This window comes from Gouania willdenowi, chromosome 7 (genome assembly GCF_900634775.1).
Source record: "Gouania willdenowi chromosome 7, fGouWil2.1, whole genome shotgun sequence".
In the NCBI taxonomy this organism is placed as follows: Eukaryota; Metazoa; Chordata; class Actinopteri; order Blenniiformes; family Gobiesocidae; genus Gouania; species Gouania willdenowi.
This window is the reverse complement of record NC_041050.1, coordinates 25707294-25734783: the sequence shown is the minus strand read 5'-3', so window position 1 is coordinate 25734783 and position 27490 is coordinate 25707294. Positions and strand designations below refer to the sequence as shown.

General features: G+C 38.1%; 1 protein-coding gene across 1 annotated transcript; it reads left to right on the top strand.

Moving 5' to 3' along the window:
- The first annotated feature begins 1139 nt into the window (after positions 1–1139).
- arhgef16 (Rho guanine nucleotide exchange factor (GEF) 16) lies at positions 1140–27490 on the top strand. Its single transcript, XM_028452418.1, has 15 exons — positions 1140–1309; positions 4799–5435; positions 9645–9696; positions 12081–12250; positions 12322–12378; positions 17114–17274; positions 20206–20358; positions 20439–20568; positions 22387–22461; positions 22536–22628; positions 22742–22893; positions 24046–24225; positions 26414–26478; positions 26896–26997; positions 27081–27490. Exons 2-15 carry the CDS (start codon positions 4845–4847, stop codon positions 27218–27220), a joined length of 2121 nt encoding a protein of 706 aa, XP_028308219.1. The 5' UTR covers positions 1140–1309; positions 4799–4844; the 3' UTR covers positions 27221–27490.

Here is a 27490-nt window from a genome sequence, read left to right as displayed (position 1 = left end):
TTCTAGTCAGTTAAGACAAATGCATGTATTGATGTACAAATGTACTGTTGTTTATATTGAGAAAGAAAATCCCAAATTTTACAACTGAATACAATTTATACATTTACAGTGGGAAATATGGACAATCACTACAATTAAAGCTTAAGAGCATTAAAAATGTTTCGATTAAAAACATTAAAACAGGAGAAACACTGTTTCAAATAGCTTTATTGGCTCACTGTGTATACTTGGTTTAATATGTTTGTATTTATATATGCTTTAATATTCAGAGTAGATGGGGCTTGATTATGATTATATTTGGTTAAACTGACGCATTTTCTATGCAACTGCATGTCTTTCAGTTAGATAAATATTTAAATGCACAAAACATACCATAGATGCACCCACTTTTAATTTTCAAAGAAACCAAATAAAATCCCTTATCTGTAATTTATTCTGTTATTTAAAGTGACATATCAAGTAGTGTGACTGTCCAGCTGTGACTGATGTTTTGAAAACATCTTTAAAATGACTCAAATGTATTTTCTGCCCTGTTTGGCATGATTCCCTACGTGTTTAGTAGTCATGTATAACATTTCATTGTATTTCTATTTTTATTTCCATCATAAAATTCATGCAAACTTTGCCCGATGAGGCCCATGTGATGAAAATCCTTATACGTCAATAACCCATATTTACATTTATTACTCTAATGTAATTTGTAATTCTGTGGTTCATTCCATTCCTCACCATTGGCAATTTATTAGACGAATATTACTGATATGATCATCTTCAGGGAGCGGTAATACGTTCTTTTAAAAGTGGGTGAATGGTGTAATTTTGCAACTTGGTCGCCAGGGGGCATCAGAAAACAGTGCTAAGTTTGATTAAGAATCACAATAAACTTGAAAATAAAAAAGTAAATATTCATCTTTTTGCTCAGGCGTGATCTTGATTTTACATTTAGAATAAATTAAATTTAATAATTATGATGTGAATAAGATATTTTTTAAAAATTGTATTAAAAATATAAAGAAAAATCTGAGTCTATTTATGTTATCACTGGTCTCGGTTTAACATTACTGTTTTTTTTTTTTTTTTAAATAACACACATTACCTTTTGAGGGTGTGGACGCCCACCTGTAATGACGTCACAAGCTGTTCCTGATGGGCGTCAGAGAAGGAAGTGTGTATGTGTGCGCGTGTGAGTGCAGAGAAGAGCCCAGCTGCTGTCACTAAAGTAACGCGTTCCTTCTCTTTGGACGGAGGACAGCGGGGACACTAACCTGTGGAGAGGAGGCCGCTGCTGGACGCTCCCTGACGCTCTCAGGTAAAATCAACTGCACCTGTGTCCGTGTTTGTTTACTTCACGAGCCTGGAGCGCGTGAGGCGGACATGTTTGTCTCCCACCCAAAGCCTCCTCTTCCTCCTCTTCCCTCTCTTACTCAGGAACACAAGTTACTAAAAAAAATGGACCACATACATAGTTGTTTATTATATCGATAGAGTTGCTACAGCTGTTACATTAAAGCAGCAACAAAAGCTCAATTCCAACCATTTACTTTAATGCTATTCATGAAGGGTGGGACGATACACGACACTGGGTTCACGATAACGATACAAGACGGTATTTTTGGAAAGACAAAAATGTAAAAAAATAAAACAAAACATGTTTTTATTTGATTAACTCCAGACCAGAGGTGGGCAACCTTATCAGTCAAAGAGCCATTTGGATCCGTTTCCCACAGGAAAGAAAGCATTCTGGAAGTTAGGCATTTGGATTTGTTGTGATGTTTCTGCCATATTTGTTTGGCGGTAAAACAACTTTAACAACGTATAGACCCATGTTGTAACAGAAAAGGTTTCATAATGCCAAAGAGCTGTTGTTTGTTTGACTGTTTGTCCAATGTAAAAAATAATACAGATATCATTTTTAATATCATCCCAAAAGAGAAAAAAAATGGTTGAAAATGCTGGAATTTTGTAGGGTGGAAATGGAAAGTGAACAGTTCAAATCTTAAATGAAGATTGAGGATTTTAGCAGCATCTCTGTGGCTTTAGTTTTCATTCTACATGGCAATATGTTATTTTTATATCCGTCGTAGCTCCGTTATAAAATACACTGTGGTTAAGGGCGTGTGAGGGTTTTACCAGGCAATATTTCATGAAATGTGCTTTATCAAATAAAGTTACCATGAGTATTTTGATCAAAATAAAATTTAAAATGCTTTGAACTTCCACACAAGACTTTAATACATAACTGAGTGTCGGCTGGGACTTTGTATGGACACTCAGATATCCCTAGCACTGATAACTTTAGCCTTATATCATCCCCTGGCTCCTTCTGGTAGTGTTTCTTGATAGTTGTGTGCCATAAATCACTCCTTTATTGAAATAAAGACAATTTAGTCAACAGAGAAAACAAAGTTACATTTGTGTATGTACCAGAAAAAAGGTTCTGGGTTAAATATCTTTAAATAAAACATTAAATGTTCATTTGAGTCCTTGTATTTAAGAACAAAATGGCCAAACTTCAGTTTCATGGTCACTTTGTGAAAATGTGTGGGTTCAAACCCCGCGAGGGGACTTTTCTTGAAAATGTTATGACGCCTACTCTAGCTTGAGTATAAAAAAGTATTCAAAGCTCCTTCATGGGGTATGGCCAGGGTAATTTAGTGAGGTTTAGGTAATATGGACAGTGTTTGAGTCCTACCTGATATAGATTTCTCTTTATGTTAAAATCCAATTTTCCCCCTTGATGAATAAATAGTAATACACACACTGATTGTATATCCTCACAAAGCCACAGGGAGCCACAGCAGAGGAAGAAAAGAGCCACACAAGGCTCCGGAGCCATGGGTTACAGACCTTTGCTCTAGTCTCTAGACATATGGAATCTCACCTTTTCAAAATAAGTTTATATAAAATAAACAATAACACCAATTTTTCATCCTCTTTCAAGTACAGAAAGTGCCACTCTGCAAATAGAACACAGAAACAAAGAGCGACGATTAATGCCAGGCTAAAATTAAAACCAAATCATTTTATCATCATGACGTTGTTCAAAACAGTATTACTATCTGTGCATGAACTTTGCATAACAAGTTTTTAAAACATCAAATTTGAACAGTCGATACAATTTATATCTTTGATTATATTTCACTTTGCAATTATCGTATCAATCCAAAAAATGTCCAAATAGTTTTTTTTTTAAATCATGTTTTTTAACGGAATTTTGTTTTTTAATTACCCTAACATAAACATAGCACGTAAACAACCGGTTATTATGTGTCGGTGAACCACATCAGACCTTGTTAAACTACCTCACTCCACAATGCATTTTAGCTTGGAAACTTACTCAGAACTTTTATAGATGTATGTGGTTTGGTTGAACTATGGGCGGGGCCGCGGAACGTCTCCACGCCAAATAGCACGTACCAAGTTCCCGAGAATTCAGTTAAATGACTCGGTTTTGAAACGATATATCACACGATACTGAAAAAGGCGGTGCCCCCCTCCCCCCTTCAAAAAAGGTCTCTGAGAAATGGGGCCCCCTGGTGCCCCCGTGGTACATACGTAGTAATGGGCCCCATTCATATATTGGTATGTGTCATTTATTTGGTACCACCAACTGTCGCAATATTTGACAACACACAAACACAAATAAATAAAAAAAAGACTTTAATTACAATTGCAGAAAAAAGGGGGTGGGTCCCCGGGCCCCAAATCGAATTGTGCGAGGCATAATTGTAATCTACGTTTAATTACCTTTTAAACGGTATATCACACGAGTAAGTTCTCATAAATTTGGAAATTACCGGAATAGGGTTGTGGGCCCTTGGGCCACATTAAAAAAAAAAAAGGGTCTTGAGCGTCTCATTATATTCATTCATAGCGTATTCATACCAAACTGCATTGCAATCTAACGAGAACTATGAGTCATTTGAAAAAATTGGGCCCCCTGGCGCCCCCGTGACGTTAGTATGTGCCAATGATGATTCGGTACCACCAACCGTTGTAATATTTGACTCGCAAATACATGAGAAATCCAATTTTGTTTTTTCTTCTTTTGGGGCCCCTTGGGGCTCCCCTTGGGCCCAAATCGAAAATCGGGCTCCGCGCATTGATGCATACACAACCATTGATTATACCGACCAAATTTCAGCCCGGTAGCCCGGCCTCAAAAATAATTTAAGAATTTAACAGAATTAGAATCTATTGCTGAAGCAAAAGTTCAACTTTTTTGAAAAATGTAATTTGGCAGTTTGATAAACATACCACTTGTTTTTGATAGTAGGACTTAAATTACAATTAGTTACCATTTACTTATCACAAGTTCTTAAAAAATGAAATAAATTGTATTTTGTACCATTTTGTACTTGTAAAGGTTAAATTTGTAATTACTGATATCATGATGTATTGCGATGTACATATTGTTTAGTATCGTGATATATTGCATCGTGACATGCAAATCATGAATCATATCGTATTGTCATGGCAATGCACACCTCTAATAGTAACACTGTTGTGTATTGCTCAAATGGTTTAATGTTGTGTTTTGATGCAGTTCCTCTGCCTGCACTGATTGGCTGGCATGCTCGTGAGTGGGCGTGTGCGGTGTAGGAGTGAGTAGTGAGTCACAGGTTGTTCCCTTCATATGAGTAAAGAGACTGAGGACTGACAAAGCTGCCAGTCTGAGAGAAGAGCTGGATTTCATCCTGGACTTTGTCTAATGCTTAGTATTTATAGACTCCTGCTGTATGTATAGTTGCTCTGGATTTGTGCATAATTTATTTTCATGTCTTCACCTATTCTTCAGTATCCCTCAATGTGGTAGAACCTGAAGAGGTCACCGGACCAGACTGATGTCGGGCAAGGAGGAATCCACCTCTCACAGCCAAATAAACATGGGGGATCAGGTCCCTGTAATCCTGGAAAGCTGCTTCAACACTGAACTTCACATATCCGAGCCAGGTGATGAGCCACCAAACTCCCAACTATCTACATCTGAATCAGCGATGCCCCAGGAGGTGGAGAAGGGGGAGGATGTCATGGACAGGATTGTGGTTCCTCAGCAGAAACTCTTGAGCACCCATAGTCCAGCTGCTCTCAAGGTGGGCACCCACCAACTCATCCCCAAAAACCTAGCAGCTTCCAGTCGTAAGCCACGCCATCATACGACAGTAGTGACGTTCCCACTGGGACTGGAGAACTTCATTAGTGGGAACCGAAGTCGTCACTCAGCGCAGGGACCGGACGTGTCTTGGGAGGACTACGACAGTGATGGAGATGGCTTTGCTTTAAGGAGGAACCGTAGGAACAAGTCCTACAGAGCAGCTGTGACCAGCCTGGACATTGAAGCTATGACAGCAGGACGGAAAGCTGGAGCCAAGCTGAAACCAGTGAGAGAGAACCGGGCCCCCAGTCCTGGTCCTGCTCGTAGTCCTGGACGCAAGGTAAACACTTGAGTTCATTATTTATTAAGGGAATAAAAAGGTGATTGATGTCATCACACATTAGCAGTTCAAAGTACACTGACTTTTTGAATACAAACCACTATAATTTAGCTCTTACTGGCCCAGGCTAGGCGTTTTCTGGCCTCATATTGTGAACAAAACTGTTATAATTAGAAATGTGAAGTCGGCATGGAATTTGTTTTTTATAGTTGTCCAAATGACTCTGACATCAGAGAAAAAAGAAATGACAATTTTCTGCATCTTTCAATTTGAGCCGTCTTGGTTGTAATAATAATAATAACAATAATACATTTTATTTGAAAACCAGTGCCTTTCAGGTTATCCAATGTTACTTTACAATACAGCGTATAAAACTACAATAAAAGTAAAGCTACAGTAAAAGTTGGGCTAAAAGACAGAGACAGGGCAAGGGTGTCAGGTGGGAAAGGCTTTTGTAAATAAGTGGGTTTTGAGTCTGGCTTTGAATTGTGAAAATTAGTCCATATTCCTGACATCTGGAGGTAGTGAGTTCCAGCCACTCTGCTCCCCATGTAGTTGTTCAACTGGTGATCATGGTACAGTGGGGCAAAAAAAGTATTTCGTCAGCCACCAGACACGGCTCAAAACAATGGGCGACAGAGCCTTTGAAGCCGCTGCCCCCCGCCTGTGGAACGCCCTCCCAGACCACCTCAGGGCCCTGCAAACGGTGGACATTTTTAAGAAAAAACTTAAATATCACCTTTTTACAGAAACTTATTTTAACAGTTAATGCCTCTTTTATTCCTGTCTTTTAATATATGTTGTGTTGTATTGTTTTTATCCTGTCGCACTTTGAGGTTTGGCATCAAATGTAAAGTGCATTACAAATAAAATTTATTATTATTATTATTATTATTATTATTATTATTATTATTGTTATTGTTATTATTATTATTAATAATAATAGTGCAAGTTCTCCCACTTAAAAGTTGAGAGAGGCCTGTAATTTTCATCATAGGTATACCTCAACTATGAGAGACAAAATGAGAAAAAAAATCCAGAAAATCACATTGTAGGATTTTTAATGAATTTATTTGCAAATTATGGTGGAAAATAAGTATTTGGTCAATAACAAAAGTTCATCTCAATACTTTGTAATGTACCTTTTGTCGTCACACATCATTTTCATCACATTTGAAAGGTTTTCAGTGCTGAGAATATTAAATACAGAAGAAGTGGTTGTTTGAGTTTAAATATTAAATGAATAACTCTTTGAAAGAAGAATATTTACTGCAGTGGAGGAAACAACACAATCCTTCCAGATGTGTAAAAAAAAGTGATGTATTGTGCGCACACCTGTAATTTCTGTACCTACATTCCCACTAATAGGAATGTAGGTAAAGTAATGTGTGCTACAAGCGCACCACTAGATACTGGTAATAGATCTGAATGCCACTGATTAATTTGTGGTCACCAGTCGTTGCGTCTCTGCCGTTTTCTGAGGCATGTTTTAATCTAGAAAAGTCTCAGTCAAGCGCTGACTTTCGTTTGTGTTTCACTGCAATATTAGACACAGTGCAAAACAATTAACCTCCACTTAATGCAACACGTCGGGAAACGGACGTGCACAATGTTGAGCCGTAATATTCGTTGGTAAATGAGAGCATTTCGAATACTAAAGCCTAACTCCCATTTTCTACTGGATGTGTATCTGCTGCGTAACATCAACAGAGCTGATACATTTTCATTAAAGTCAATGTGTCAATTTCCATCACAGCTGTGTAACTGCTCCGTCATGCTGGAGCATGAGATTGATAGAGATTCTATTTTTGCTGGATGCCAGACCAATGCTGTATAAGTTCAGCAAAAATCAGCTGCTCATGAGTGACGTGAAGTATAGTGCACAGACACAAAATAGAATATCATTTTTTTGTTTTTTTTTAAATCAATCTTTTCGACCAGCTTACTTTTTTTCAGGGTGGCAGGGGCCTGCTGGTGCCTTTCTCAGCTTTCTTCATGTGCTAGGTGGGGCTACACCCTGGACAGGGTGGCAGTGGATCGTATTTCACGTATAAATATTGAGATTATCCACAATAATCTCCACAAAAGCAGATTTACAGGTTAAGACCGAGTGGATTTCCTTCTGCTCCTCTTTTAGGACATAATGCAGTGTTTGTGTAGCTTTACAGTTGTTTTTTGTATTGTCTACAACTTGTTATATTGCGCAATTACGCGTGAATTAGCGAGACCTCAAGAGTCCTTACTGCAACAGATACGCATCGCAGATGGAGGTGGTGGGGATTGGCGGGTAGCAGATTACGCAGCAGGTACGCAGCGGGGACATTGAGGAAGTACTTATGCATCCAGTGTAAATCTGGTGTAAATCATGCTGCTGTGTCAGGTTGACGCAGATCGTTCAAGATTGTGAAAATGTTGCAGCACGACCATGATTCGCAGAGATTGGTTGAATTTTAAATGAATAGTTGCGTTTGCTACATTGCAAATTTCCAGAGGAACTTTTGGCCTCAGTAGTGATGTACAGTGTCACCATTTAAAATGGTTATGAACTAAACTGCTACAGCGACATATAAGCAGCCCTTTGTTATTGTTTCCTTTCAGGTTTGTGGGTTTGAAGGTTGAGTTTCTGCCAAGTATGCATTGTGTTGGCCATAAAAGAACTTAAATGTAGTTCCTGCCACAATGAATGCAGGAACTACAGTTCTGTGATTTTGTAAAGTAAGTCTTCAGAGTACAAGTTCAAGCCAGATGAGACACAAATGGAAACGTCAGCAACAGCTACTAAAAAGTTCTGCATTTCTTTAAAACTGTTGGTCAGGGTTTGTGTTTCAGTTGATGGATGAATAGTAATGGTCCTTTAAAGAGGACACATCATGCTAAATCCACTTGTTTAGCCCTTAAATGCATTTTGTTGTATATTTAGAGTGTTTAGAAGTACAGAAAAGTTCAAATGAGTCTCTTCAGGTGCTCCGTTGATATCTTTATATTCTGTTTTGGTCATATTTTTCAATCTGTTTCGATTTTTCGATTCTCTATTACGTTTTTTGAAGAATAACGTCACAGTATTTGCAGCGGAACTGCCAAATTAGGACATCGACTCCAGGCCCAACACTTCGAGCAATCCGCCATTTTTATTTCTCGCTTTTATTTTGTAGTCCAAGCTCAAGGATGCAGAAGTTACGAGAGGATAAGTCAAAATGATCGGTTGTTGGATGTAGTAACCCACACGCTTCATTACAATGTCTCCCAGCATCAGAACCTTTTCAAAGTGCCTGGTAGAGTTTTATTTTTTATGGAAATGTACCCACATCTGTGGGTAAGGTCATTTTTGTGTGCACAAAGCACTTCAAGGATGACTGCTTCTGCAACCTCCGCCAGTATAAAGAAGGATTTGCCGAAAGACTTTGTCTGATTGAGGGTTCAATTCCTTCTATCTTTGGAGACGACAAACAGAGCACTTCGGTAAGCTGTAAATAACGCTAAAAAGTGTGATGATAAGACGTCCCTGTCATTGTTTTGTTAGCATTAGCAGTTGCACCGTCTTCATATGTTAGCGCTGTGTGCTCGTTTTCGATCCTTAATGATATGGCCTACGTGATTTAATTAAAGTATAAAGTTTTCATTAGTCATTTCATTTTGCCGTTTTTGTCTCCGAATAGACTTTATTAAAATGCATTTCGTGACGTTAGCTTGGCGCTAGCGTTAGCTCGGTGGTTGTGTTAGCTCACTTGTTAACATCCATCTGAAGACGTTGTTCTGCAGGTTCATCGTCATTTTCATCTCGCTCCGCCGGGTCCGACTCTGGCTCGAACATATAAGGCTGGATGGACAAGTCTTCCGTTGTTGACATTTTGTAAATAATGTGTGAATAAAAAGTTTCTGCGCCGCTAGACAATCGTATTTCTTCTATCAAACCTCAAAAATGGCCGAACAGGGTGGAGTTGAACCGAGTGTCACCTCTGCAACCTGGAGAGGGGGCGGGGTATGAAGTGTCTCATTTGCATTTAAAGAGACCGCACCAAAACGAGTTGCTCTCAGAAGCACATCAGAAAAGGGGCCTGTGGAGCTATAATAATGAGGAATTCAGACCCAAGCATTGCAGTTCCACTTTATATAGACCACAACTGTATGATTTATATGTAAAAAGGAAGGATTTAAAAGCATGTTAAGGCCTAATAAATGGAGGGTTAAACTCTGCTGTGTCCTTTCCAGCGAACCCTCGGGAGAAAAAGGAACCAGAAACAGCGAGGATCGTTCAAGGATGGTATGTCCACTCATGTGTCACTTGTTACTAATTTCGTCTTCTGGTTTACAGACAAAAGGGGAAGAAAATGTTATTTTCCATTTTTTTATGACGGTGGAATTTCTTCATGATGAAAATGTGTCATGGGGAAATTATTTACTCCCACTGAATGTTGTGTCCTTTTGTCTAGTCCTGTTAAAAATGGACACATCTGTTTAGATAAGCATTCCAAGGGAGTGTTTAATGGACATCTGTAGATTTTAGCGTCTGTTAAAGGGTTCTTAATTTAAGCTCAGAGTTGATTAAACTCAAGCACAAAATGTAGGGCTGCTCGATTATAGAAAAAATAATAATCACAATTATTTTAGTCATAATTGAAATCACAATTATTCAAACGATTATTTGTCAACCAAAAAGTTATTTATTTTTTGTACAAAAAACATCAAATTATTTCTTTAAACATAAATAAAATCCTTCAAACACTGAAATCAAGTATGTTCACTTTTGCACAAAACAAAACACTTGTTGCACGTGATGTGTCTTTGCTCTATGTCTTCATCATCAAACCCAAAGTGTTCCCATAGAAGAGAATTTGACTTGACTTGCTTGTTTACCAGTGTTTTTGCTGCATTTCTCCTGCCATGTTTCAATACCATGAGCAACAACTTTCCTCGTGTTAGCCTGCAGGCCAGCTTTGGCTTTGAGAGGGGCGGGGCGGGGGGAGGAGCTTGCATGGGCATGGATTAAACAACTCAAAGCTAGTATTAATAACGTGTGTGCCAAGCTTTATTATTTGTAGATGTCTGAAATAGTGGGTTTGTTTTACTTAGCGAATAAAATATATTTAAAAATAATAGTAATAATTCTTTTTTAATCATTTTTTTCTCAATTATGTTATTTTTGTAATCGTCAGGTGTAATCAAAATTGTAATCGAAGTTCAATTAATTGAGCAGTGCTAACAAAACGTACCTGAGCATCTGTGTAAGAATGTAACGGTTAATCAGGTTTTAACTGACTTTTGAATTATTCTGAGGAGTGAGGTCACAGTCACACATCGCTCTGTATTTCAGCACAATGAAGTTTAATCTGATGTGAATACACTAAGGCTGTGTTGTAAATGTCAAACTAACGTGAAAATTAGTATGTAGTGTGTTCACATTAGATAGTATGAAAAGATTCAGTGTGCGAGAAAAACCCGGATGTATACTATATCGGGACATTTTTTAAATATGCATAATGTAAGTAAGTAAAAGTTTATTTATATAACACCCTTCAAAAGCAGAAATGTCACAAAGTGCTTCACAATCAGAGAAATAAAACAGTTAATACAGAACAGTCACAATGCAGATGGGCACAATACTCAACTGCCCCATGATACATTACGAGCGGAATGTAAAATCATCCTGGGACCGCCTGCAAGCTAAAAATCCAACAACCCTTTTTCAAAATAAAAGCGTCTCTTTTTGTCTTTCATTAGTTTTTAACGCTTTTGTAAATAGGGATTTTGTTTTGAAGTTAACTGGAAGTCTTGTCAGTAGCATAACGGCGGATCTATGAAAATTTCAGAAATGTGTGAATGAAATGTGTATATGTGAGTTTTATAGATCAAATAAGCACATGTTGATATTCTGCTTGGTCACTTTTTCATTTACAATGTTTTCAAAACTTTCAAAGGTAGAAAGTCCACAGATATTTAGTGTGCTTCAGGTGTTTGTCGTTGTAGGTTCCCAAATGCATCTTGGGAAACTTGGAAGTATATTTGAGTGGGAACGCTCATCATCCTAATCATACTTATAGTAGATAGTAGACAGTATATACTCATTGAGTTTTTACTGTATAGTACGTTAGTGTGACGTTTCCAATACAGCCTTAGTTCATGCTCATCTTTATAAACACTCGTTCACTTACCCATCCTACCTGCTCAGCTTTGGTTTTTGTTTGATACACCTAAGGGTGTCCCGATCATATTCTGATATTGGATATTTATTTATTTATTTTATATTAATACGATATCGACAAAAACATTTTTTATCGTATTATAGGAAGCACTCCAATACAAAATGTGTTGTTGTTCGATTTATTCAGGTTATTTTTCACTGTCTTCTAATTATTTTTTTTTATTTATTGTATATAATTGTAGAATGTTACAAACTACTAGGGATTTATTGTACTTAAATTTTTTTGTTGTTGTTTTTATTGGATTTATTGAGGTTATTTTTCAAGGTCTTCTCATGATACTGATCAATATCAGTATCGGTCGATACTCAAGGCAGCAATAACAGTATCGTATTAAGTACTTTCAGCTCTTGTCACAATCTGCGGAGTGAATATCATTTTCTTTTCTATGTTTGATTGAGTAATCTAAAATGAACTTGAAGTAGTAATGTGGTCCTGTGTTCCTCAGCCACGCCGCGCCTCTACCAGGACGTGCGTGAGCGCGGGCTGCACTCCACCACCAACGATGAGCTGCTCGATGATTTTGTGGTGGTGGAACATCCAGTGGAAGAAGAGGACCAGAACATAGTGGTGAGAAGCTACCGACCAGTACAGCTCACCTGGAGTCAACTGCCACAGGTAAGACGCAGAAAGCCAACACAGCTTCACTCACGTGTGTCAGCTTCACAGTGAGATCCGTTTGTCTGCAGGTGAAGAACACGGATATTCTCTCCATTATCTCGCCCCAGGAGAGAAAGAGACAAGAGGTCAGTCTGTGTTTATTAATGATGTAAGTGAGTGTAATGGCATGAATTACTAACAAATATGTGCAGGAAAATGTCCCGTGAGACTTTGAAACACAGGCTTCTTTCTTTCTGTGCTGAGCATTCGCTAGTTGAGTTTACAATGGAGGCAACTAAAGAGATGGTTTAGTTTGTTCCATTTTACCTTTAAAAACTCAGACTGTTCTGATTCTTTAAACAAAAAAATGTATTTGATTCTAATTTTTAATCAGATAAAGACAGTGTAGGCCTCATAGATCAATAAATCAAAGATAATTTGCTCAGGAAAAAAAATTGCAAAAAGTAGAAATTACTGCTTGAAAGTTTGTTCTGATCTCCACTGTAAACACTCTCTTCTTGACATTAATGGCAAAGTTTCTCACATTGGATTGTGGGAGTCCCGTAGACGGATGCATAGAAGTGTTTTTACTTCATTCTTGCTGTGATTTCTTGTGTTTTGTCACAGTGATTGGCTTGATTCTGATTTTGTTCTACTTTTTTTAAAACTTCTTATTTTTAAAATTTTCTTCTTATTTTTTAAATTTGTCTGCACATGCTATCGAAGGTTAACACTACAAGAATTGCAATCTTTTCAAGACAGCAATGCATTTTTTGTTATTGTGACCATCACCAGCCCTCCCTAATATATTTGTGGTGCATTAGCTCCGGAGGGTGTGTGTGTGTGTGGAGGGGGGTGGGGGGGGGGGGGTTAAAATTGGAGGGATTTGTAGTGCAAATTGAGGTGGGAGTGCCTCCCCTGTGCAACTACATGGTAGCACAGGCGGCAGCCCCCCTCACCCTCAGCCCAACTTTGGCTGAGTTTTTGGAGGCAGACACCAGAAATCGCAGTATGAATGACGTAAAAACACTTCTATGCATTCATTCTCTATGGCAGGGGTTCTCAACCTTGAGTTCAGAACCCCATTTGGTGTCGCAAGACACTGAAAGGGGTCAGATGCCTTCAAGAAATTACAAATATTTTTTTAATAATTTGTGCCCAATTTAGAAAATTTGTAACTTTTTTCTGCAACTAGACCAAACTTGCCATATTTTTGCTCCTTTAATGCATTTTGCTTCATTACTTCCATTACTGTAACTTCTTTTCCGCGCGTTTTCCACTTCCAAGACATTTTCGGCACTTATAAACCCTTTCCATCACTTTTCCACCTAATGTCACATATGTTGACCCATTATTGTCACTTTTAACCTCTTTTCACCAGATTTCATGCTTATTTTTTGCCAAATTAACCACTTTCACAATTTGTCATGTCCATTATTTGCCAGTTTAAACTAATTGTTTAATAAAAAATGTTATATCCCCCCATTTTTGCCACTTTTAAGCCAATATTGCCACTTTGAACCCTTTATTCCACTTTTTCTGCCCATTTTTGGCCGTACCAGCCTGTCATTGCCCGATCCCGTTAGATCTCGGAAGCTAAGCAGGTCTGGGCCTGCTAGTAGTTGGATGGGAGACCACTGAGAATTCCAGGGGTCACAGTGGGGTGGCAGTCACTCAACAACTTTGAGTGTCTATGATAAAGAGCTATATAAAATTGATGTATTATTATTATTATTATTATTATTATTATTATTATTATTATTATTAATAGTAATAATTTTCACCTTTTAACCAATTTCTGTGGTTTTTAAAATCCCATTTCACCACCTTTTCCACCATTTTTAGTCATTTTTATGCCATTTGCATCTTTAACATGACTATACTATAATGAAAATACTAAGCTTCCTGGATAACAGTGTATATTATTTAGATAAATAAATAAATAAATAAATAATGTGGTTATCACAGATTCATAGAACAATGGACCATCATTTTGCTGACTTTATGGATGGGCCCCAACAAGCTCTCCCCCTTATTCTCCCTTATAGATGGCCCTGTCTCCACATTACTGTTCTTCAATGTTCATATCTATAAAAAAATAAATAAATAATCGTCTCCAGCAGATTTAGGGAGGCCTCTTCAAAGCCTTCATATTTTTAAAGAAACCTTGAGAGGTTGACCTACTGCTGCTGTTTGGTAATTGTGCTGCTGAGCCTATTTTTGCTTCTTTAACACTAATTTATTCTAGATTTTATGGTGATGAAATGTTGACTGAGCACTCACCACCATTTTCTAGAGGAAAACATAATTAATGTGTCTATCAGTCTATCACACTGTCACCCGTGTTGAACTGTTTTTTGTTCTAAAATACTTGTCAACTGAATATTCTTTTCAGACTCCAACTTTCCATAGAAGTTTCCCACAGTTCCATGTTCTGTTTCTGTCACTGTAGAAGGCTGGAGTCCCAAGTTCAGAATGTTCAGAGTCCCAAACCCTTTCAGAATGGTTGCGTTACCTTCTCCAAACTGTTTAACATCGGCACATTGTTTGATTTATACTTAAGAAACACCATGCTGTTCATCAGAGACAGACATGAACCAGGTTGGATCTCTTTGTTTGCACTGTGCACTCACTTCACTCCCTGCCTCCATGCCAAAGGTCTACTCCATGCACTACTCCCAGCACTACTCCCAGCACTGCCTGAATAACGACACACCCTGTGTAATCATGCTCCAGCAACCTGTGGAGCAGGCGGTTTGTCCGACTTTGTCCCCTGATTCACTTCATGGGTCTGCAGCTGAGGGCTTTAGATTTCAAACATTTTCTGGGACGTGTTAAAGGTCGTGTTGCGTTCGTGTTTCGTCTTGGTGTTTGCTGCTACACTGCAGGAAGAAGTTGCTGCCTTAAAACCTGGGTGTGAACCCATTTCTTTTTAAATGTCAGGTGCTCCTTTTTGGCAATGGTTTGGATCTTTTAAAGCCTCATCTTTCCCATTTTACCATAAACACACATTGGCTCACAATTCCAAAAATTGAAAAGAAAGGATGTCTCTGTCTACGGAATAGACACAGAAATAAATTATTTGAAGAGAACTTTTTAACTGTTATTTTTTCAGGAAAAATGTTAACCCCTGAAATATAAAGTGTGCATTGCTTAATAAAGTAGAAAAATCCTAGCTTTCTAGTTCTGCTAGTTTGTAATCCAGGTTTGATTGATGATTTTCAGCACTTTTCTCCATGCTTCAACTCAAACTTAATTTCGTGCTACCTAAGCATATAAGCCCTTTTATTCTCAAGTATTACCATAATGTTTCATGCATAAAAACTTGAATGTCAATCAATCAATCAATCTTTTATTTGTATAGCGCCAAATCATAACCAATGGTATCTCAAGACGCTTTACAGTAGAGCAGTCTTAAGGACGGACTCTTCATTTTATGGATAAACACATATGCATATATACGTATATACACATACATATGTATCCCACACCCAACATGAATTCATCATGGCGGCAAGGAAAACCTTCTGTTAAGCAGCAGGAACCTTGTGTGGATCCCATTCCTATGATGAACAGCCATCCACGTTATGCTGTGTTGGGTGTGTGCAGAGGAAAGGGTGGAGACAGAGTTGTTGAGACTCTGTAACTCCACACTGAGGATCCCACGGACCTGCAAGACAAAAGCCAGAAGGAGTACAGGAGCAAACACACAAGGGAAGAAGCAGACATAGAGGGAGTGTTCGAGAGAGGAATGGGACCCTCTCCGGTCCCTCTCTAACCTAAATGACCTCTCTCTTAACGCCCTCTCCAACCTCTCTCCAACCGAGCATGCCAGACCCCCCCGGCAGTCTATGCCTATTGCATCTTAACTATGAGCTATGAGCTGGTTCCTAACTAAAAGCTTTACCAAAGAGGAATGTTTTGAGCCTAACCTTAAAGGTAGAGAGGGTGTCTGCCCCCCGAACCGTGGTTGGTAGATGGTTCCAGAGAAGTGGGGCCTGATAACTGAAAGCTCTTCCTCCTATACTACTTCTAGAGACAAATGGAACAACGAGTAGGCCAGCAATGTCATTCTACATTCCACTCTGTTGCCTTAACGAGTCACTGTCTCCCTCTCTGGACTAAAAGGAAAACTAAAAACAGCTTGTGTAACCCCCCGCCATAGCATGTCAAATATTTTTTTCCTTTTAACCCAGAAAGATAGTGGGTGTGCTTTTTCCTTTCCATCCTGTTATCAACCGTATCCATGGAAACCCAAGAACAACTTTTTGATGTCAATTTTTAAAAAGGCAATGAAGGACATTGGGTATTACAACAGGAACCATTGAGTTGTACCTCAGCGTGTGACGGCTGTGACCAATTTTTATGTTGTTCAATCCACTCCGTGAACAGAGTGGAAAGACCTTCATCATTTAACCCCATGTTAAACAAAAATTAGGAAGAATTCAGCACTGCTGCTAAGCTGCCCATACAGCACAGGACCCCTTCCTTACTAACATGGAAAGCTAAGTAGTGAGCTCCTGCAACCTTTGAGTTCCATAATTTGCAACATCCCAAATGTGCCCCTAATGAAAGTTTTGCCCTTATCTGTAACTTTATTTCATGCTTCTCTGTGACCTTAGCATCCATCCATTGGTGATCCATAATATCTTGTGGACAACACTTGAAAACCAACCGTCAGTAACAGCCACATGGTATATTATACACTGATGATTTGGTTTTTTAAAGGGCAGAGACAGAATAACCGTCCTATGTTTGCTGAGAATAACTCACAGAAAAGATGAAGCACATTCTCATTTTACTCAGTTTGTTCATAGTGATTTAAGATTCAAAGATTTCTTGATACAATCACTTATGTGAGTGTCTGTGCTGACTTTACAGGCCATTTTTGAGATCATGACCTCAGAGCACTCGTACCTGCACAGCCTGGGGATACTGGTGCGTCACTTTAAGAGCAGTGATGCTCTGAGGAAGACCATGACGGCCACCGAGCACCACCACCTCTTCTCCAACATCTCTGTCATCCACCAAGTCAGCCAAAGGTCGGCCAAACACTCTCCAAAGCAGAGTAAACACAGAGTTCAAGAAACATACTAGAATCAGCAAAAATCTAAAAAAGGACAACAAAAATACACAAAATGACTCCAAACACACAAACTCCAGATGCACAAAATTATAGAACAATAACCAAGAACAACATAAATACATAACTTGATAAAAATCTGAAAAATTTTAGCAAAAAAAATATACAAAATGATTCCAATACACAAATTGACAAATATATGCAAAAATGCTTGGAAATTACTGCAATAACATAACAAAACTACACAAAATTACTGAAAAAACTCAGAATGCGACCACTAAAATATATAAAAAAATAAATCAAAACACATAAAAAAGACAAGAAAAATACACAAAATTAAAAAACTATAAAACTACACTGAATTGCTGCAAAAAAAAGAATATAATCTAATACGCAAAAATATACAAACTCACAACAAAAATCCATTAAAATGACTCCAAAAATGCAAAGTGACAGTAAACATACACACAATAACCATAAAAAAACACAAAATGACAACAAAAACACACAAATCTTTTGTTGGTAATTGTCACAATGTTCATTCTTCTAATGCTGACATGAATGTTGATAACGTGGCTCTGAGATCAGATACAATCAGTTTTGTTGCCTTCGCTGTGTGAAAAGTTGTCCGTCTACTAAGCTGTGACTTAATGGCGATGGATCAGTAAATGTAAAGCAATTGGCTGTTTCTCTGTCTCAGAGAATTCCCACTGGGATGTGGTTTCAGGCGGGAATGGAGCTGATAGAAAGTCCCAGGTGGAGTATTTGCCCTTGGCATGTCTTTAGTATCCTGTAAGCTCCATTGACATGTTACTACACGCTAGACAAACTGGTTCTGCTACCCTGTGTGGCATTCCCAGGCTTTAACATGATAACGTGTCTGAGAGTCGTCTCTCTATGTTGCTGCTTTCTATACTTACAATGGAAATAGATCCGGTGTAAGCAGCACAGGACTAGCCAGCTTTGATCCTATCAGTATGTTCCGTTTTCTACCAAACCAGTGGATCTTAAGGACAGGGTGTGCCTGCTTTACATGCACTATCTGAGAGAATCGCTGCAAATGTAGGCCTGGTGCTTTGTTCCTGGGTTGGGCTGCTTCAGGAGTCGTTTTACTGAAGTTTGCTGACAGCAGGGCTAAAGGTTGTTTTGCTCGGTGATGACGTCATAGAGGGACAGAATATAAACTAAGCCTTAATGCAGTGAAACCTAATAGTTGACTTTTTTTGCCTGACTGAATACAACACATAATGACTACTGAATATTACAGAACATTTTGGACTGCTGCCTCATAACGCGCATCATTTAAAAACAATATTCGAACGCGGCACTAATTGGGATAAAGGAAATGATAATATTAAAAAAACATGGGCAACAAGCCTTCAGCCTTAATTTGCATGGCCACAACAGTAAATGTACAAAATAACTCCAAAAATGCACAAAATGACAGAAAGATACACAGTGACCACAAAAATACACCAAAACGACTCCAAAAACGTATAAAAATACACAAAATGCAAATATTAAAATGAGAACAAAAGTACAGATGAGAGGAAAATATACAAAAGGACAACAAAAACACAAAATGACTCCAGAAATATATGAAAATACACAAAATGATAGAAAAAATAAAACAACATAAGTTAATAAAAAAAACATAAATATACAAGATAAAGGAAGAACAAAATGACAATAAAAACACAAAATTATTTTAAAATAATACAAAAATACACAAAACGGCTCCAAAAACATTAAGAATATACTCAAAATTAGCCTTAAAACATACAAATATATACTAAATTAAAGATGATATTCAAAAATACACAAAATGTCTTCATGCACACACAAACCCTTTGTTCTTTCCTGTATTAATGCTCCGATGGGTTATTCTTAATGTGGATAAAGTGGCCCTGAGATCAAATACAATCACATTTTTGTGGCCTTTGCTGTGATAAAAGTTTCCCATCTCTGCTTTAGATGATGATATTTTTAGATTGATATTAACTCATTCACTGCCAGCCCTTTTCAGAGCAGCCAACCCCATATTGCCAAGCGTTTTTAGATGATTTTCACTGATTTTTTTTTTCAAGACGCACAGAATATTTTGTACTATGACAATCTGAAATACAAGGCAAGTTTCACACAAATCACCAGTTTGTGACAAAAAGCTTTTTCTGAAAAAATCTATTTGTGACTTTGAAGCAATTTTTTTTTTTTTTTTGCTTTAGTGACACCTCTACATTGGTTTCCCACTATAAAACTACAAAAACAACACTGAGACAGGGCTTTTGATGGCAACATTATTATTATTTTGCTATCTATGTCAGAGTTTAATGGATTTCTTACTGTATTTTGGCCGTCCTTCAAGTCTCTCCCCACGTCAGTCTCCACACACGCAACTTCCTCCTCTTCCCCTGACATACCGAGTCTCATCGCTTGCCCCGTTCTTTGATCGTTTTCTCTCACCATCACGACACTCTCAATAGTCCACTTAGTTCCACACATGCTCTGGTCGAGTGCCCTGCTGTCCGCTGCTGGGAACTTCAGCTCAACGCTCGTTGCGCCATTTTCTGTCTTTCAAACTCCTTTCCTCACCCTCTGAGCTCTGCACATCACAGGTGATCTCTCATCCAAAGGTGCGCTGCTGCCACCTACATGTCACCAGTTGGTCACTACATCATGGTACAAGCTTGATATTCACAGGAGAGCTTTGTCACACTGTCTCCTAGCAACCCCATCCGAAAAACACATATGACGTCTTTGGCAGTTAACGTTACTAAATTAAAAGACGTCTTTGGCTGTCAATTAGTTAATAAGTGCTGATCTGTTCCAGCTGTTTTGTGACAGTGTTCGAGTTCAAACTCACGCACCTCCTTGGTCCGCCCACTTTCAGGTTTTTTGAGGACCTTGAGAGGCGACACTACGAAGACCCAGTGATCCGTGACATCAGCGACATTGTCCAGAATCACGCCGCTCACCACTTTGAGCCCTACATCGTGTACTGCTCCAACGAGACCTTCCAGCAAAGGACACTGCAGACGCTGCTGTGAGGGGCCCAACAAACTGTCACACGCTGAAAGATCTTAATCTGTCAGACTGTGAAATGGATGTTTTTCTGTCCTTTAGGTCCAGTAACGCTGCCTTCAAGGAGACCCTGAAGCAAATCGAAGGAAGCGCCGATTGTGGCGGCCTGCCAATGCTCTCTTTCCTCATCCTTCCAATGCAGCGAGTAACCAGACTGCCACTACTGCTGGATGTTGGTGTCACATTACATTTTTTACATACAAATTGATTTCAATATGTAGAATCGTTTTATTAAAGCTGTTGGGGACCATAACTTACATGTTTTACAACACAGACCTCCTCGATCAATAAATCATTGATCGATTTGACTTTAGTCCAAGTTTTGCGCATTGCATTGTGGGATTGGAAATCCCGTAGAAGAATGCAAAGATGGCACCGAAGCGGAAGAGTTTCTTTAAGAATTGTTTCTACTGTTTCCTTACTGTGATATCTGTTTTTTTTGCCAGACAAGGAAGACAGGAATTTGCCTCAAGCCTTTGGATTTAGAAATGTGTAAAATTACAGTAAATTACTGCCATATTCAGGTGTTTCTGATGAAGCAACAATATCACCGTAATTGTTTTCGCACAACTTTCAATCTGTGAAATGAGCAGAAGTCTCTTTTTGTCAGTGTTTTGGGTCCCACTGGCATGAGGAGTAGATGAGAACAACTTTTGGAAAAAAAAAAACAGGTACAGCTTAAAAAATGTTAGTCATTGTCCCCAGCATCTTTAAATGATGGTGGTTTACATCAGTGACGTGCCATGGCCAGTAGGGTTGGGTAGGCACGTTGCAAATCGAGACCACCAATGACAATTTCATATGTTTCTGCTGTCAAGTGTTAATTCAATTCAATTTAACTTTATTTGTATAAAGCAATTTCCAACAAAGTCAACTCACTGTGCTTATCAAAATATAAAATTCATAATAAGAAGGAAAAAACCCAACAAGATCCACATGAACAAGAATTTAGCCATCAAACAAAATCAACATCATAAGCACCATTAAAGAAAAATAAACAATTTTTAATATAGCCTCCATACTCTCCCAACAAGATATATCTCATGACACGGCAGCACATCTGTTGTTTGTGTTGGAAACACAGAAACACGGAGAAAATGACAACAACAACTCGGAACAGCCTCAGTGAGGAGCATCCACAAAGCCAATCCTTCCTTTTGTACTATTCACTGTGAAAATACAAACAATGTTCTGACCTTACCTTTGCTGAAGGACTGGTAGCTCAGGTGTTTGTCTCCCATCTTTTAACAGCTGTCGTTTTTCCTCAAAAAAAGTTTCTCTATCGTCTCTAGCGCTGTCATCCTGCCTGTAGTGTTATCTCGCCACTAGCTAGAGTGAGAGAGAACGTAGCAGCAGCGGTCACATGGGATCAATTCACCAATGCACTGTGAACTTACGTATAGGATTTAGCAAAGCGCGGTTACGTCCAAAGGCTACATTTTTACATAAATGGTTGTCATCTTGGGGACCTGACTACGCATGCGCAAACACAAAAAAACACACTATGGGGCCAGCGGCAGAGCAGAAACGTGCTTTTGGAAGGGGGCGTGGCCTCCCTCTGTCTTACAGTGGAGTGAGACTGCAGCCGTTCCAGGAAATAGCGCTGTTTAGTAATATGGGCTATGAAACGCACAAAATGCTGACACTTTCAAACTTATAGGTACTGTAGGCTATTGGAAATGGAAAAATAAATAATATATCATTATATTATAACTAAAACAAATAATCAAAATATCAATTCACCCTTGGGTAGGCACTGCCTACCTTGCCTACCCTGACTGCACGTCACTGGTTTACATTGTTTTTCTCTGGTTATGCAGGTTTCACATGTTAGCTTGACAAACTGTTGCGAGCAAACTGTTCAGTAGTATTTATTGTTTATATATATTTGGGCGGGAAAACATTTGATCCACATGTCCATATAAACATTTTTAAAACCAGGCTAAACACGCATTAAGTCTTCTGCCATTTCTCTTGTGCTCTTTCACAGACAATCTGCCAGAAAACCCCGAACACAACAGCTGAGTATTTTGCTGCAGTTTGGGCTCTGAAAGCCATCAGTAAGGTGGGAATGCTGAAGAGATGAAGACTGATATTTCCTAGCGCTGTGATGATATCTTTGTAAACATCTCTCTGCAGTTGGTCTCCAGCTGTAATGATGGAGCACGGCGAATGGAGAGGACTGAGCAGATGTACACCATCCAGAAACAGATGGACTTTGGCAAAATCAAGGTAGGAGACGGCTGGTAAATTAATTAAGGAGAATCGTGGCTATTTTTATTATCATTTATTAAAGATAGATATCTCTCGTTAACTCTGAATTTACGCCTAAAAAATCCTTCCAGCCTTTTCCCTTGATATCTGCATCACGGTGGCTGAAGAAGAGTGGTGAGGTGACTGTGAGCACAGAGGTGCTCAGCATATGGAGAGCGTTCAGCACCAGGAGCTACTACCTGTTCCTCTTCAATGACGTGCTGATCGTCACCAAAAAGAAGAGGTAGTAGCAGCTGCAGCTCAACAATGGGATTGTCTGACCTCAGGGTCACATGATCAACATTCATGTCAGCATTTAGAATAATGACCAGCTGAGCCTTAACACAGGAAAAAACATAGGGTTTGTGTTTTTCTAATCATTTTTTGTATTTTTGTTTTGTGTGTTTTTTGAGTGATTTTCTTTATTTTTCTGTCATGTTGTACACTTTTGTTGTTATTCTTTTTTTAAGTGTACTTTTCTATCATTTTGATTAATTGTATATGTTTTTGGGGCCAATTTGTGTATTTTTATTGTTGTTTTGTCTATCATTCTTACAATATTACCAACATTTTGAATAATCTGAGCATTAGGAACAGTATTTTTGTTATTTATTGTTTTGGTTTTTTGTGTGTTTTTCTGTCATTATGTGTATTTTAGTTTTCTTTTTTAATCTGTTTTTGCATTTATATTTGTTTTGTGTATTTTTTCAGTTAGACAACCATGTGTGTTTTTGGAGTCATTGTGTGCGTTTACTTGAGGGGCTACACAAAATGAGAGCGACGGTCATGCATGGTGCTGTTGATGAAAACATGTAAACACTACTCACTTTGTCCCTGACCTCCAAGCTCACTGTGAGGCTTGTTTTATTGTTTACATAAAGTCTGCAATTACTTCTCAGTTAACAGAGATGAGCTGTTATTATAGTGGTTTAAAAAACGTGTTTATTGAGTTTTTCCTCAGGGTTACAATGTATCTTCAGCTCCCAATAGAAAGAAGTGATTAATATTTATCTCAGAATATATGAGTGAAAGTGTCTGGGACAGTTAGAAGCCCTTTCTATTAAATAATAACAGAGAACCTGCCCTGGTTTAGAGTGAAAATGTAGCTTTTAAGACATGCAGGCTGTAGTTGTTCCACTGCTGAGGGGACACTAAGTAGATCCAGCTGCTGACAGCGTGCTTGACATTCTTCTATCTGGCATTTGGCTGGTCAGCTCAACTCACTGCAGCGTTGTGTTTAGAGTTAAGGAGAAGCCAGACAATGTGAGCTCAGAGGGAGGAGTCATGTGAAACACAAGTCAGCAGCACCAAGTCAATACAATATATATATGACAATATACAGGATGCATTGTGTCACTGAACATGTTTGCTGAGTAAACGATGCTCGTCATTTCAGTGAGGAGAGCTTCGTGGTGCAGGACTACGCCACTCTGGAGAATGTGGAGGTGGAGGTCGGGGAGGATGCAGAGGAGCGGATGTCTCCTGGCAAGAGCACATCTTACCTCACCTTCAGACTTCTGATGAGCAAGAACAGTGAGAACAGAGCAGAACAAATCGACCTGGTGGCTGAATCCAGGTACTGCAGCCCTGAGCTCCATCAGCCACTTGTTTATGGATCTCAGTGGGGACACTTAATATTTCATTTTAAACATATCAATATAATTTTCTCTGGAGAGAAATACATTTTAGTCACAAACAACTTTCTATAGAAATGCATTGACAAGTGTGCCATATTTTGTGTCTGGCTCCCTCTGCAGGATAAAAGGATCTGAGAAGCCCTCACACCAAATAAATAAATGTGACACTATTGTACGGGCTGCTCGATTATAGAAAAGATAATAATCATAATTATTTTAGTCATAATTGAAATCACGATTATTCAAACGATTATTTGTCAACCAGAAAATTGATTAATAACGTGTATGCCAAGCATTATTATTTGTAGATGTCTGAAATAGTGGGTTTGTTTTGTTTAGCGAAAAAAACATGTTAAAAAAATATATATATATATATATATCTTTTTGATAATCATTTTTTCTCGATTATGTTATTTTTGTAATTGTTGGTCGTAATAAATGAAAACGTAATCAAATTTCGATTAATTGAGCAGCCCTACACTATTGTGCTAGTGATATGAATGTAGGGCTGGGCAATATCGAGTTTTATATTTTGGCGATATAGAAAATGGCAATATCACCTATTTTGATATAATTGTATTTTATAGCTTATTTTGTATTTAAATACTGTTTAGGAGGAGCTGCTTTCGCTACTTTTCAGATGGATATCTGAGTGTGTCCTAACCCAGACCTTTCCCTAAACAAGCCACACTACAGAACTCACTCACACATGCTGTCCCTTTTGGAAAGAACACCAAAGTGGATCATATTGTGCAGCTGTTTGTTAATAAATGTGCCTGTGTGGTATTTGGCATCAGAAAAATTAACCCAGAACTGTATTTCTCATAAGGCTTTATTTGTATTAAAAAAAATTGAGATTTCTATAATATATCGCCATTTTGAGAAATATTGAGATATGAGTTTTGGTCCATATCGTTGGTTCCCAAACGGTGTGCCGTGGGATTTTGTGACAATCATACATTTAGGCCCTATAAAATCCACATTAACTGAATCGCTGATGAAATCATGGAATCCACTGTTGAACATGGAAGAGGACAGAATCTGCATCGTGAGGCAAGGAACGTTTTTCTTTTTTTTTTATGGGGAATTGTTTCAGAGGATCGCTCATTAGATGCACCGCCCTCCCCCCTCCCATCCTGGCCATATTAAACACCGTCTTGACCACCCGAAACACTGTCTAGAGTCTAGAACACCAAAAAACTACGCAAATCATCACTGACTCCTAAATACAGAGCCGACCAGTGCCCGCATAACTTTGCTGTCTGTGAAGCTCCGTCTGTCTCACTGTGAAAACATGATCAACTTTAATCAGTTTCACCTGCTCAAAGTGTTTAAACAACATCTCATCAGAGCTACAGAAGATCCATGGGAAATATTCTGGCCTCTAGTGGTGAAATAACTGATGCATCTTTGTGTTCATTTGTTTTTGCTTAATCATTAAGGTCTGGAATGACGTCATCAGCATCATTTTAATTATTTTAATCTGAATTAAGTTGATGAAAACGTAATCAATAAACCTGCTCAGGTTCAGTAAACCATTGGTCCCTGAGGGGAAATTAAGTGACATTAATGCTGCTCTCATATGACATATAAATAATTAAAGAAGGGCATTTTAATTGTATTTTACATGCATTTTTGTTTAATTTTCTTTTTTTTTTTATTAGTATTAATTTTGTTTCATCACAGGAGTTAAAAACTAAAATTTTCTGCAAAATTGATTATTTCTCAAAAAACAAAAAGAATTTCAAAAAATTGAAGTGGAAAACACAGAATTTGGGAAAAAAATAAAATGGATTTTATAGGGCCCTAATTATTGCAATATACTGTACAACTACACACAAATGTATTTTTTTCAATTTACTACTCTGTATGCACTCATTTCATAATGGAGGCAAACTATACCTTTTTTAATTTTTTGAAATATTTAATTAATATAATTATGCACATTTACAGAGTGTTATGAAAGCTATTTTACACAATAGGTGTGCCTTCAGATTTGTACTTGTCAATGGGTGTGCCTTGGGCACAAAATGTTTGGGAACCACTGGTCCATATCACCCAGTTCTATATGAATGGAGTTTTTTTTCTTTAATAAGATGTTAAATGGTTTTATTTTGTCTTTCAAAGGGTGGACCGCGCTCGCTGGATTGTCGCTCTCACAAAGCACAAGCAGGACTTTAGCTGCACTGAGGGTAAGTCTTTTAATAATATATATAATCTAGTATTTTTAATGAACATTCAACTCGTTACTGCAGCTGTTATATGGAAAACTTATCTAGGAACTTAAGTTCTGTATTTTCTGAAATATTCAAAAATATAAAGTAATGGGAAGTATTTATTGTAATTACCTGAAACAGTCATTTTAATTAACTTTTAGGTCACTATCCATACAAAATACAATTTAAAAAAGCACAGGAATATTAAATATCAGCTGGGAAAATATCTATTATCAGTTAAAATTACTCAATTTCCAGGACAATTCCAATTAATAATTCCCATTGTTATTTTTTTATATTTGAAAGCTTAAGTTCCAGTGGAAACTTAAAAATGTTTTAACTTTTTACAACCTTTGAAGCAAACAATATTTCAAATATGGGAATGATATGCAGGTTTGCCACAGTATGAGGCCACCAAAGCCTACATGCCAAAGGAGCCTGATGAACTGGGTTTGCAACAGGCTGAGCTAGTCATTGTGCAACAAAAAGAGTCAGGTCAGACTGAAATTTTCACCCATTAAGCAATAGCTTGATTTGGGAGATCTGCATACGAGTGTTTTGTTCTCTGGTATTTGCAGATTGGTGTTATGGAGAGAGGATGCGTGATGGAGAGCGAGGATGGTTTCCTGCCAGCTGTGCCACCGAGATCACCAACCCTACCGCCATGGAGCACAACGTCCTACGCATGAAACGTTTGCGCAAAGAAACAAATGTTTGAACTTTCAAGACGTAATGAGTGAAATAAAATATCTTTGGTAATTTAACCATTGAAGTGGGTCACAACTTAGAATTTAAATACTGACAAATTTCCCTGACATCAAGTCAGTTTAATGCCAACGCTCACTTGTACTTAATGTTACTGTGAGAGATTTTAATCAGAAATCTTTTTTGGACCAAACATTAAACATACCTTTGTGTCAGGACTTGCATGTGACTTCACTTTTTATATACTTGAAATAAACCCACAAACACCTTTTCTGGACTTTTA

Bases quoted from the DNA above. Each gene is read 5' to 3' on its own strand.
- arhgef16 (XM_028452418.1), top strand. From the start codon at position 4,845: ATGTCGGGCAAGGAGGAATCCACCTCTCACAGCCAAATAAACATGGGG. The intron at 5,436-9,644 runs GTAAACACTTGA...TGTCCTTTCCAG, and splicing joins CTCGTAGTCCTGGACGCAAG to CGAACCCTCGGGAGAAAAAG. The intron at 17,275-20,205 runs GTCGGCCAAACA...GCCCACTTTCAG, and splicing joins ATCCACCAAGTCAGCCAAAG to GTTTTTTGAGGACCTTGAGA.